This window comes from Colletotrichum abscissum, assembly GCF_030869225.1.
Source record: "Colletotrichum abscissum strain IMI 504890 chromosome Unknown Scaffold_1.1, whole genome shotgun sequence".
NCBI lineage: Eukaryota > Fungi > Ascomycota > Sordariomycetes > Glomerellales > Glomerellaceae > Colletotrichum > Colletotrichum abscissum.
Genome location: NW_026849987.1, coordinates 1,966,682 through 1,979,165, shown reverse-complemented (window position 1 = coordinate 1,979,165; position 12,484 = coordinate 1,966,682). Strand labels below are relative to the sequence as shown.

The 12,484-nt window shown below is 54.2% G+C and overlaps 2 protein-coding genes across 2 annotated transcripts; one reads left to right on the top strand and one right to left on the bottom strand.

Annotated features, from left to right (window-relative positions):
* Nucleotides 1-1,680: 1,680 nt before the first annotated feature.
* CABS01_00633 (hard surface induced protein 3) lies at nucleotides 1,681-3,290 on the bottom strand (the record flags this gene model as incomplete). Its single annotated transcript, XM_060534014.1, has 2 exons — nucleotides 1,681-2,993; nucleotides 3,050-3,290. The coding sequence occupies 2 exons, from the start codon at nucleotides 3,288-3,290 to the stop codon at nucleotides 1,681-1,683; spliced, it is 1,554 nt and encodes a 517-aa protein (XP_060406528.1).
* A 3,164-nt stretch (nucleotides 3,291-6,454) lies between these two features.
* CABS01_00632 (acyl-CoA ligase) lies at nucleotides 6,455-12,329 on the top strand (the record flags this gene model as incomplete). The annotated part of the gene is made up of 4 exons (XM_060534013.1): nucleotides 6,455-6,517; nucleotides 6,707-6,729; nucleotides 6,815-11,494; nucleotides 11,546-12,329. 4 exons carry the CDS (start codon nucleotides 6,455-6,457, stop codon nucleotides 12,327-12,329), a joined length of 5,550 nt encoding a protein of 1,849 aa, XP_060406527.1.
* Between the last annotated feature and the right edge of the window lie 155 nt (nucleotides 12,330-12,484).

Genomic DNA, 12,484 nt, shown 5'->3' with positions numbered 1-12,484 from the left:
TGTTCGTCCCTTTCTGCTTGACTTTTGCTGCTATCCTCTTCGAAGATGAAATGAGAATCCAAGTGGTTCCTGTAGTTGAATAGTCTGTACTTGAACAACCCGTGGTCGAACTTGTCTGTAGTTAAAGGTGAGTATATACGACGCAAATGTGAAAACGAATCGAATGTCTAGATAGGTAGTCCGAGGTCGGGAAGAGTAAGGATGCTGTGGAGGGTGGGCGCACAACACGATATATAGGCATAAATGTGGTAGTCATCCCTTCCACAGTGGCAGAGCAGCCTCGAGGTCAATGAAGAAGGACGTGCATAAAGAGACTCGGTGATGGACAACGGGGACGCGGGGAGGTGGCATTGTTCGATGTGTTTGAAGATTGTCTGGCTGACAAAGGTTGGTATTGCTATTATAGATACTTGATTGGTATGGATAAAGTGCGAAAAGAAGAAAAATTACGAGAACAAGACGCTGGCGGAAATAGACAAGAGGCTTAGCCTTGGGAGAACAAGAGATGGGCAACAAGAGATGGGCTCCTCTTGTTCTTCAACAATGGCCTTCTTAGACTCGAGCTGGGCCAATCCAGCTTGTTGCTATGCAAAGATGTTCCTATCTGAGTTTTCGTCAGCGACTGAAGCATAATCAAGATGCTAGAGAAATGATTTGGTGATGATTTGATATCAGGAGTAAAATGCTCGTTTCTCGACAGTAAATTCCGAACAGGTCTGTGAATAAATGCTTTTCTCATCATTTGATGGGTGTGAGGGTGAAAATGAAGTAAATGTTTGACATACCACTTGACTAGGTTCGACGAATCATGAGACGGATCACCTCAGGTTTGCATGTCTGGGTTAGCTAGGCGCAGCGAGACTGGGAGCGTGCCGTCAACTTCTGATAGCCCAGAGTCCCAAGCCTCGTGCGTCCCGTGTCGCATATGGAGCAATCGACACCACCAGATGCAACTTCGAAAGGCCTGTCCTTGATCGAGGAGTTTCGGCCGTATCCGCGCCGGGGAATGAACCCGTGGTGGTGCGAGGTCGATGACCCTCGACGGCGGGCGGTAAACGACAATCAAAGGCGCCTTTCGCCTGACCATTCGTCATACCATGCCGTACGGTAAAGGAAGTGCCAGGGGATGAAAGAGCATCTCGGTCCCTGAATGGAGATGATGTCTACCGCCTCACGTTTCGAGGTAGGTGTGACTGCGATCCCATGCTCGCAAATGAGCGTGACACCACCGGCTAGAAGCCGATTGCTGCGTGCGCTGGGTATTTCATCATGATGCGATCCTGGACTCCCAGCGTCAAGGACGGCAAGCAAATGATGGAAAGGTAGATAGAAAAATTTATTTGATGGATAAATAAGCGTCGAGGACGTTGGCCAAAAAAGGTCGGCGACGAATGAGAGGGCCCCGCAGCCCTGTTTTGGTCCGTGCGTTCTTGACGCCGTTGGGAGGAAAGAACGAACCCCTGCTCCTACCTCAGGGTGTTTTTGACACTATTCCATTCTGGGAAGAGCACCTACGCTCGATCGGGGTACTTGGACGAGCCATCGATTTCCCTCAAGGAACATCGAGTGAGAGAATCAATCTTGATCACGCTTTGGAGCCGGGGAGGGTGTTTGTGTGATACCGAATCACCTATTAGTTTGGGTTTACTCTAATTCCATACCGGGTATGTCTATGATCTATCACTCCTCCCTCAAAAGCATCCCGTATGCCCACCTGGAGAACTCTATCGACTTCGCGTCTACAAAGGTGGTAGTGAGATCTGCAGTATATATCGCCGCAGGCGCCCAGAGGAGGAAAGCCAAAAAGATGGCAAATACATAGGATGTCTGACTGTCTTCACCACCGACAAGACCTACAGTCCAGCGACCAAGGACCAAGCCTAATGAATAAAGGAGAGGGCCGTGGATCATGTATAGCGAGAAAGAGATCTTGCCCATGTACTGAGAGAAACGGTTCGTGAAGAGAATCTGCAGGAACTCGGCATGGTCGACGACGAGCACTGTCAGCACTGCACCGACTGGTATGATAAGGCACTCCTGGTATCGTGCTGGAACTAAAGATACGAGCGTCACGTAGCCGGGTGCCTGCGCTGCCTGCTCCATGTCCTCGGGCATGCTGAGCAGCCAGAGCGAGATCACGAATGACACGAGCCCGACGGCACGTCCAAGAACGCGACGAGACAGTATGCTGCCTCTCTTCGACGTCCGATGCGCGTCCCCATCCAAAGGTTGTGGTTCGGTCCGCGGAGCCAACCACCGCCATTGCCTTTCCTCGAGCTCGAGATGCAGATCGCACAAGAACATGCCGCTGAGGAACAGGAACATCCCAAAGTAGACGAACAACCATTCGAGATAAATCGCCAGGCCAAGCGCGAAGAACATCCTCACTCTGTTGCGTACTCTCGTGAAGGCCGATAGAAACATGAACACTACCATCGAGCTGATGAACTCGAGCGGAATCGTCCACTGGTGGGGATCGTATATCGGTTCCGGTATGTCGGAATCGGCCCGGACATGGGGCTGGCCGATGGGATCAGTAACCAAGGTCTCGGCCATCAAATAATGCCGCAGCTGGCCCCAGAGAGAGTCAAAGTGCGGCGGAACCCTCGTCGGGTACGCCACGCCGGGTAAACCCTGGTCGGGGAACATGTTGAGCCAAGTCATGATGGCGACAACGAAGCTAACTACGGCGGCGGGGAGGAAGAGCCGGGTATGGCGCCGGAAGACCGAAGATGCGATGGCCGAGCCTGCCTTGTCGAATTCCCCCCGGCGAGCCAACGTCAGGACGCGATGCGATATTGTGTAGCCGGACACGACGAAGAAGACGGAGACGGGAGCGAGGCCTGAGACGACGAGCCGGAGGATAGGAAGTTGGTACAGCCACCATCGCCGAGGTGGGTTCGGTGTCCATGCTAGTTGGATGTCCCATGAGAACCACACCAGACCGCAGTGAACGAAGACGACACATAGCGCTGCAATACCTCGCAAACCGTCTTTGACAACATGTTAGCCCGGGCAGGTAGAGATGACGAGGATAGTTCTTGTTTACCTAGCCAAGCTGTAGAGCGAAGTGGCTTTGCCTTGGTTTCTTTTGGTCCAAGGAAACTTGGAACCAGGAGGGAGGCAGCTTTTGAAACTCTTCTCCAGGTATCGTGGCGCCGTGTGTTGATGGGAAGTAGCGAGCCTTCTGCCTCTAATGTTGAGTCATCCTCTGCCTGATCGACCACGGGCTTGTACTCTTTGCTCGAATCGAAATCTCCCAGTGGAGCGTACGCGTGCCGGCCGTCCATATCGTCGGAGTCGAAGCGTGGTCCGGGGGAATGACAACAGTGTGACTATACCCAACCGAGCCTGCTTTGAAGGGTAGCTGAGCTGAAGCTATGGAGGAGAGGGAGGAAGTCTGAACTTATCACGTCCGGCACATGTGACTGCCAGTGACGATGATGAAAGAAAGCAGGCGGTGTAGGAGCACGCAAATGGTGCTCGAGAACTATTGCAGTGCGAACTGGGCACACAATGGGTGCAAGTCACTACTTTAAGAGGGACGAGACCGAGCTGCGCAGCCACAGCAGCGTGTGGTGGGCTTCCTAGACGAAGTAACCCCCACCATGTTTTACTCGTCCGGTGAGAAACGAGCAAGTTCCATAAGCGGTAATTCCAGAGAGGCGTTTCATGATCAGCAGAGTTCGAGGTGATCCGGAGGGAAACGAGTTCAGATGACCCCTGGGAAGGCTAATCGCGAGACACGGGGTATTCTCATTCGTCGACCCGGAGCCTCGGGATTCGAACTTTGCAGTTTGCACTGCCTGGGAGGTGTCACGACCAATATGCGTGAAGTTGAATCCATGTTGATGGCAGTATAGAATGCAGAGTTGGAACTTGGGATTACGAGCTTGCGTATTGCAAACAAGCTTTGAATGCCGCGTGGTATCCACGGTTGGCAATGGATACATCATAATATGCTTAAACCCGCCCACTTAGGTCGAGGCAAGATGTTCGAAAGTGCTCGGTAGAGACCGAATGATTTGGAAAATCTCCCGTCGTCTGATGTGAGTTCAATGTGTCTACTTGGCTGGCGCAGCATCCGAAAGCGGCCTTGAAACGGTGGTGCGGTCGATCGTCAACGTGTGATTAGTGGGCTGCCGGTCGCACTGACTTGACCGTGCTGGACGGTCGCACTGAGCTTAGAAGATCATAGTAGCTCATGTTATCCGTTGTGGATGGAAACAATCTTGATGTTCCATAGGTGACTGAAGCTTGATGTTGAAGGAAGCTTGAAGACTTGGCTTAGCTGGGGACGACGGGTAGGAAGAAGTCAAGAATCCTGGGCTTTCAGCCACAGTCCGTGTGCCACACTTGTTCCAGCCACATGCGTGAAGGTTTCGTATCTGCCAAAGAAATCTTCTACATCTGATTCTCTCAAGTAGTCCCCAACAGAAAGAGAAAAGGAAGCTCATTTAGTACTAGAAGTAACGAATAAATTTTTTTTTATTTTTAATTCAGCATAGAATCAATGTTCGGCGACGAGAGCCATCCTGGTGACAATGACTTAAAGACCTGTGCCTTCATCCGTCCGGCGGCCGAAGACCGATCAATATTGACCTGCCTTTCTCCAAAAATTCGTGCCCCCCAGCTGGGATAGAAACCAAATAAGGCTAGTAGCGAGACATTCGCGGACGGACGCTGCACCGCACTGCATTGCTGGAGAATTCCACTGGATTAAGCTCTCAAGCTCTGGAGAGTTGAGACGGTCTAATGTGGTCCCTGGATGCAGGCCGACAGAAATAACTCAATATTTCTTGGTGTTCTGGCCTTTTTCTTCCGATCATCCACTTCTGGCCAGCGGCCACTGATGGTCACCGTGGTGGGTGCTGCGAGTGTGTGCCATTCCGCAATGGTACGTGATGATCACCACGCAACTGGGAGGGGGGGAGACTTGCCTTGAAAGCGAAGACCGAAGAGGGGAGAGTGGGTGATGCTCAGATGGGGCATTGGGAATGTTGCAGGGCATGGCAGTTGGGGATTCTGTTCCCGATCGGGTATGCCTCCGTCGAGCGCCCTGGGGCCGATTTCCTGATTTCGGGGTTTCCTGAGCGGCCACATCCCGGGGCCCATGTCGATGGTGCTAGGCCTGGGTTATAATGCTGGGCGGTGCTGGGCGTCGATGACGACGTTGTTAAGACTTGCCGTTTTCTTATTTCAGGTATTGGTTTTAGAGACTGGGGTCCGATGAAGGTCTCGATGCCCTCATCGTATCCACTCGTTGCCAGCCTGTGCGTTTGGTGACAGATGGAGAGAGTGGGAGTGAGAGGAAGAGTGAGAATGAAAATAAGAGTGAGACTGAGAGTAAGAGCGGGTGTGAGAATGAGTGTGAGATTTGCCTTGCGGGTACCTGAAAGTCTGTTTGGATGGTGATTCCGGGATCTCGATGCTAATTCATGAGTTGACACCCGCTGTCGGATCCGCCAGGATGAACTTGTTGCTGCCCCGTCTCCCAGAATCATTCTCTCAGCTTTCGCAGGCCATTTGAAATGCCGAACATTTGGACACACACACTCACTGAGAATAACGGCCACTATGATAGACGGTTCTGCTTGGCCATTCTTGGGATGCTCAGGGTAGATCACCCCCTCCTCGTTCTAAACTTGGATGAAATACGAAGTACATGTCCGTACATGCTGCACCGATAATCGTTCACCACACCGGACTCTTACGCCTTCAGTAAGGTATACAAATTCCTACGCAGTATCCGTAAAGCTAAGGTAAGGTAAAGTAGGCGCCCGTGGCCGCCGCACTACCAAATTCCCCGTGTTCCCGCCCGGAACCCTGACTCCCTGAATCGTCCCAAGGAGATGTGGGAAGGTGGGTGGAAATGTGGTGGAAAGTACCTTCAAACTCAGCTGTCGCCGCCGCCGCCTCTCCTCTTGGGCTTCCTCTCCCGCCCACCCAACCCAGCCCAGCCCAGTTGCCCGCCAGCCTCTTCAGGTTAATCTTAACACACAAACTCGACCAACCTTGCCTGGCCTCCGTCCTTGACCCAACCTGGTAAAGCGACCGCACTTCTTGCTGTCCTGGTCCAACCTACGTCACGAGACTTTTCTTTGAGGATGCCAGCACCACTGCAACGGATTGCTGCTGCTGCCATCACCAAGACAAGACAGACGAGACAAGACCTGGACAAGACTGGATGAGGGGATCCGACCAAACACAGAGTCAGAGACATCGACAGCTTGCGATCGTCCCTCCTTAAACTCTTTACGAACGGAACCTCCCACCCCTCCTCTCTCTCCTCTCTATCTCTCTCCCCACAATCCCCTTAACCCCGGGGGTCTCGGCCCATTCTACGTTCTCTACTCCGTAGACCCTACCTATTCTCTCCCCTTCCTTTTTGTCTCGTCGCTGCTGCATCCTGCGCTTCCATTGTGCATAGTTACCAGCATTGTTTTCGCCCGCCATGGCTGCACAATTAGATCCTGAATTGCAGGACAAGCTCGAGGAGCTGGAAAAGGAGTTGGAGGTATGTTTGCAACCTTCAAGTCGCCGTTTGGCACTGTCCCGTTTGGAATCGCGCAACTTTACGTCTACCTCGAGACGACTGCCTTGCGCATGCGCGCATGTGCGCGTCGTGCTCGAGCACCCGCAGCCTTGCCCGAACTATTTACTGTCACTTTTTGTCGCACTGACTGACGCATTCTTGTGGCTGTAGGAAGGCGACATCACAGAGAAAGGGTTGGTGCTGACCCCTCCATCATGACCTTCCCCTCCCCCGTTGCGAACAGCCCGACGGCGGCTAACCGATTCCCTCTGCGCGCAGATACCAAAAGCGACGGACGCAACTCTTTTCCCTATACATGAGCCCTGGGCCTGCTGCCGCTCCAGCTGTTGCCAAACCCCGAGGCGGCTTAGGCATTCACGACCCTGACAACCCGGGACATCCTTCGAGCGATGGTCACCGCGCAGCAGCTCTAGCCGCGCTCGGCGGCAGAGACTCCGATCCCAACAGCCCGACCTCTCCCGGCTCATACCGTCCACAGTCGCCATTTGGCGGCCATGGTTCGGGCCATGGCTCCGGCCACGGCTCAGGTCATGGCTCTGGTGGCTACGCATCGCCTGGGTACCAATCGCCCGGAGCTGGCTATACCTCGCCCGACATGAATCCTGCAGGTCTCCTCCGACCTGGTGGCCCTCTCGCCGACCAACGCCCGAACATGAAGCAGCACGATTCACTCTTCCTCGGCGCTGGTAACGAGCCGCCCACTCGATCGGGCACAATGGTCTCAACCGACTACGCCTTTAACCCCGACCAGCAAGGACACTACATAGACCAGCACGGGCAGAACCCATATGACAGCCGGACAGGCACGATGCTTGACTCGACTGGATACTTCTCCGGCTTCACCGGCGGCGGACAGAACTTTGAGCAGGGACAAGGTTATGATCAACAGGGTTACGACCAGAACGGTCAAGAAGAATACGGGGGAGGACACAGATATTCGTCAGGAGAGGCCTTTTCGCCAACGGCCGCCATGGCGCCGCCTATGCTCACGGCAAACGACTTGCCCCCGCCAGAAGTGCTCGAGTACCAGATGCCACTCGAACCCCGCGACCTTCCGTTTGCGATATCCGATCCGCACGACAGCAATACCCCAATGTCCAAGTTCGATAACATCGCCGCAGTCTTGAGACACAGGGGCAAGACGATGGCGAAGCTGCCCGCGTACTGGGTGCTGGACAGCAAGGGCAAAGAGATTGCCTCCATCACGTGGGACAAACTTGCGTCAAGAGCCGAGAAGGTGGCACAGGTCATTCGGGATAAGAGCTCGCTGTATCGCGGCGATCGCGTTGCCCTGATTTACCGCGACACAGAAGTCATTGACTTTGCCATTGCTTTGCTGGGATGCTTCATCGCTGGCGTCGTCGCAGTACCGATTAATGATTTGCAAGACTACCAGAAGCTGAACCTGATTCTCACATCGACACAGGCGCATTTGGCACTCACGACGGACAATAACCTCAAGGCCTTCCAGCGCGACATAACAACACAGAAGCTTAACTGGCCCAAGGGCGTAGAATGGTGGAAGACGAACGAGTTTGGCAGTTTCCATCCCAAGCGCAAAGACGATGTCCCGCCTTTGACAGTACCAGACTTGGCATATATCGAGTTCTCCCGCGCGCCTACGGGTGACCTGCGAGGCGTGGTGCTGAGTCACAGGACAGTCATGCACCAGATGGCTTGCTTGAGTGCCGTCGTCACGACAGTACCAGGGAACGGTCCCGGCGATACATTCAGTCGAACCTTGCGCGACAAGAACGGCCGGCTCATCGGTGCTGGTGCGACCAGCGAGACGCTCCTTTCATACCTCGATCCTCGACAGGGTATTGGCATGATTCTAGGTGTCCTTCTCACCGTTTATGGCGGCCACACGACTGTTTGGGTTGAAAACAAGGCCGTTGAAGTGCCGGGTCTCTACGCTCATCTAATCACCAAGTACAAGGCTACACTCATGATTGCCGACTACCCCGGCTTGAAGCGTGCCGCATACAACTACCAGTCGGATCCTATGACAACTCGAAATTTCAAAAAGGGCATGGAGCCAAACTTCCAAACGGTCAAACTTTGCCTAATTGATACCCTGACGGTTGATGGTGAATTCCACGAAGTACTAGCGGACAGATGGTTGAGGCCACTAAGAAACCCACGAGCGCGCGAGGTTGTCGCGCCGATGTTGTGTCTGCCTGAGCACGGCGGCATGGTGATCAGTATCCGCGACTGGCTGGGAGGCGAAGAGCGGATGGGCTGCCCCTTGAAGTTGGACATGGGCTCCGATATCGATTCCGACGAAGAAGAGAAGGAAGAGGTGAAGCTTGCGCCCTCAAACGGATTCGGCAGTCTCTTGGGAGGCGGCGGCACCACCACCACAGAGCAGCGCGCTAAGAACGAACTGAGTGAGGTGCTCCTCGACAGAGAGGCGTTGAAAACGAATGAAGTTGTGGTAGTAGCAATCGGGGACGAAGCGCGAAAAAGAGCTGCTACCGAACAGGGCACTGTTCGCATCGGTGCCTTTGGATACCCTATACCCGATGCCACCCTCGCCGTCGTCGATCCGGAAACCGGCTTGTTGGCATCACCACATTCCGTCGGTGAAATCTGGGTGGACTCGCCATCACTGTCAGGAGGCTTCTGGGCTCTACCAAAACACACGGAGCAAATATTCCACGCCCGGCCTTACAAGTTCGATCCCGGCGAGCCAACACCCACGGTAGTAGAGCCCGAGTTTCTGAGGACCGGTCTGCTAGGCACAGTCATCGAAGGCAAGCTCTTCGTACTTGGCCTCTACGAGGATCGCATTCGTCAAAAGGTCGAATGGGTCGAGCACGGCACCGAGGTAGCCGAGTACCGGTACTTCTTTGTCCAGCACCTCGTCGTCAGCATCGTCAAGAATGTGCCCAAGATTTACGACTGCTCTGCCTTTGACGTATTCGTCAACGAGGAGCATCTGCCAATTGTTGTCTTGGAATCACCAGCTGCGTCCACCGCACCTCTGACTTCAGGCGGGCCGCCCAGGCAACTCGATACTGCGCTGCTTGACTCTCTCGCCGAGAGATGTATGGACGTACTCATGCAAGAACACCACTTGAGACTTTACTGCGTCATGATCACGGCACCAAACTCTCTGCCCAGAGTAGTCAAGAACGGGCGTAGGGACATCGGAAATATGCTCTGCAGAAGAGAGTTTGACTTGGGTAACCTGCCCTGTGTTCATGTCAAGTTTGGTGTTGAGCATGCCGTGCTCAACCTCCCCATTGGAGTTGACCCTATCGGAGGCATCTGGTCTCCCATTTCATCGGATTCGCGTGCTGGAATTCTCATGTCATCCGACAAGCAATACTCGGGTATCGACCGAAGGGAAGTTGTCATTGACGATCGCACTTCAACACCGCTGAACAACTTCTCTTGCATCACTGACCTGATCCAATGGCGCGTTGCCCGTCAACCCGAGGAACTCGCATACTGCACCATTGACGGTCGTGGCAGAGAAGGCAAGGGCGTGACTTGGAAGAAGTTCGACACCAAGGTTGCCGCCGTGGCTCTGTACCTGAAGAACAAGGTCAAGGTTCGCCCTGGCGACCACCTGATTCTGATGTACACGCACTCCGAGGAGTTCGTCTACGCCGTTCATGCCTGTATCAACTTGGGCGCGGTTGTAATTCCTCTGGCTCCTCTAGATCAGAACCGACTTAATGAGGATGTGCCGGCATTCTTGCATGTCGTTGCCGACTTCCGTGTCAAGGCCATCCTAGTCAACCACGAAGTTGATCACTTGGTCAAGCTGAAGCTGGTTTCCAACCACGTCAAGCAGGCGGCTTCCATCCTCAAGATTGGTGTGCCGAACTACTACAATACCACCAAGCCGCCAAAGCAAAGCAGTGGCCTGCGCGACAATGGCATTACCATGCAGCCAGCCTGGATCCAGACTGGTTACCCTGTCATCATCTGGACGTACTGGACGCCCGATCAGCGCCGCATTGCGGTTCAGCTTGGACACGATACTATCCTGGGCATGTGCAAGGTCCAGAAGGAGACTTGCCAGATGACAAGTTCCCGCCCCGTGCTGGGATGCGTGCGTAGTACCACTGGTCTCGGTTTCATTCACTCATGCTTGATGGGTATCTATATCGGCACCCCCACATACCTTCTCTCGCCTGTCGAGTTTGCCCAAAACCCAATGTCGCTGTTTGTGACTCTTTCTAGGTACAAGATCAAGGACACCTATGCGACGCCACAAATGTTGGATCACGCCATGGCCACGATGCAGGGCAAGGGATTCACGCTTCACGAGCTCAAGAACATGATGATTTCGGCCGAAAGCAGGCCACGTGTGGACGTGTTTCAAAAGGTACGGCTTCATTTCGCGGCTACTGGCCTCGACCGAACCGCCATCAACACTGTCTACTCTCACGTACTCAACCCCATGGTTGCATCGAGGTCTTACATGTGCATTGAGCCTATTGAGCTCTGGCTGGACACAAAAGCCCTGCGCCGCGGCCTGATATACCCCGTAGATCCCGAGCAGGATCCTAAAGCGCTTCTGCTCCAGGACTCCGGTATGGTGCCTGTTTCTACACAAATCGCCATTGTCAACCCCGAGAGCCGACTGCTCTGCCACGATGGAGAGTACGGAGAGATTTGGGTCGACTCGGAGGCTTGTGTCAAGGCATTCTACGGCTCAAAGGATGTGTTTGACGCCGAGAGATTCGACGGTCGTACCGTTGATGGTGATCCCAGCATCCAATACGTCCGCACGGGCGACTTGGGTTTCTTGCATAACGTCAGCAGGCCTATTGGCCCTGGAGGCGCTCAGGTTGATATGCAGGTCTTGTTCGTTCTCGGCAACATTGGAGAGACGTTTGAGATCAATGGTCTCAGCCACTTCCCCATGGATATCGAGGCCTCTGTGGAACGGTGCCACCGCAACATCGTAACTGGTGGATGGTAAGTTCGATAGCCCCCATTAGTAGAGCCCATCATGCTAAACACACACAGCGCCGTCTTCCAAGCTGGAGGCCTCGTCGTTCTGCTGGCCGAGATCACACGAAAGGCATACCTCGGTTCTGTGGTGCCAGTCATCGTCAACGCGATCCTGAACGAGCACCAGATCATTGTCGATATCGTCGCCTTCGTTAATAAAGGCGACTTCCCAAGATCGCGTCTCGGCGAGAAGCAGCGCGGTAAGATTTTGGCTGGTTGGGTCACACGTAAGATGCGTACCCTCGCACAGTTCGCCATTCGAGACATGGACCCCAACAGCATCGTTGGTGGCGACCCTGGTGCAGATGACCCCAACCCTCACAGGGCCTCTGTTAGTAGCCAGAGGAGCATGACCATGAGCGGCCTGGCGCCTGGCTCTTCGAGCCTGCGCAACGTCGAACACGCACCGCAAATCCTGGAGCAGGAAGAATTCGAGCATCAGGTCGGACAGATGGCAGCTCTCCCCCCGCAAAACCACGATGGTATCGCGGAGATGCCCGGTGACGAAGGTCCTGCGTTTTCACAGCAAGTGAACGCGCCACCGGGCCACGGCTACGTCTTGCCAGACTTTGATTCCTTTGGTCGCGAAGATGGTGGCCCACCGCCTGTGGGTGCCAAGCCAGGCCAGACCCCGCCGACGATCCACCTCCCCGGAGTCGACGGCCGAGAGAGCATGGATTTGTGGAAGCATCAGCAGGGCGGCGGTGGTGGCCAGAGTGAAGAGGACTGGACGGCCCAGGCCCTAATGCATATGAACCTCGCCAACGACCTGGAGAGAAAACAGGGCCAGCAGCATTGAAAGAGGCGGTCTTTCAAACAGAACCAAATCTCTTCTATGCTGATTGTTTTTCCTTCTTTTTGTTAGCATACGGGTCTTGGGAGGCATTAGCTGCGGGCGTCTGTGGGCGTCTCTGAACTCATGGATACACTGGTCTCGCGGCATAGGAGGTAGTG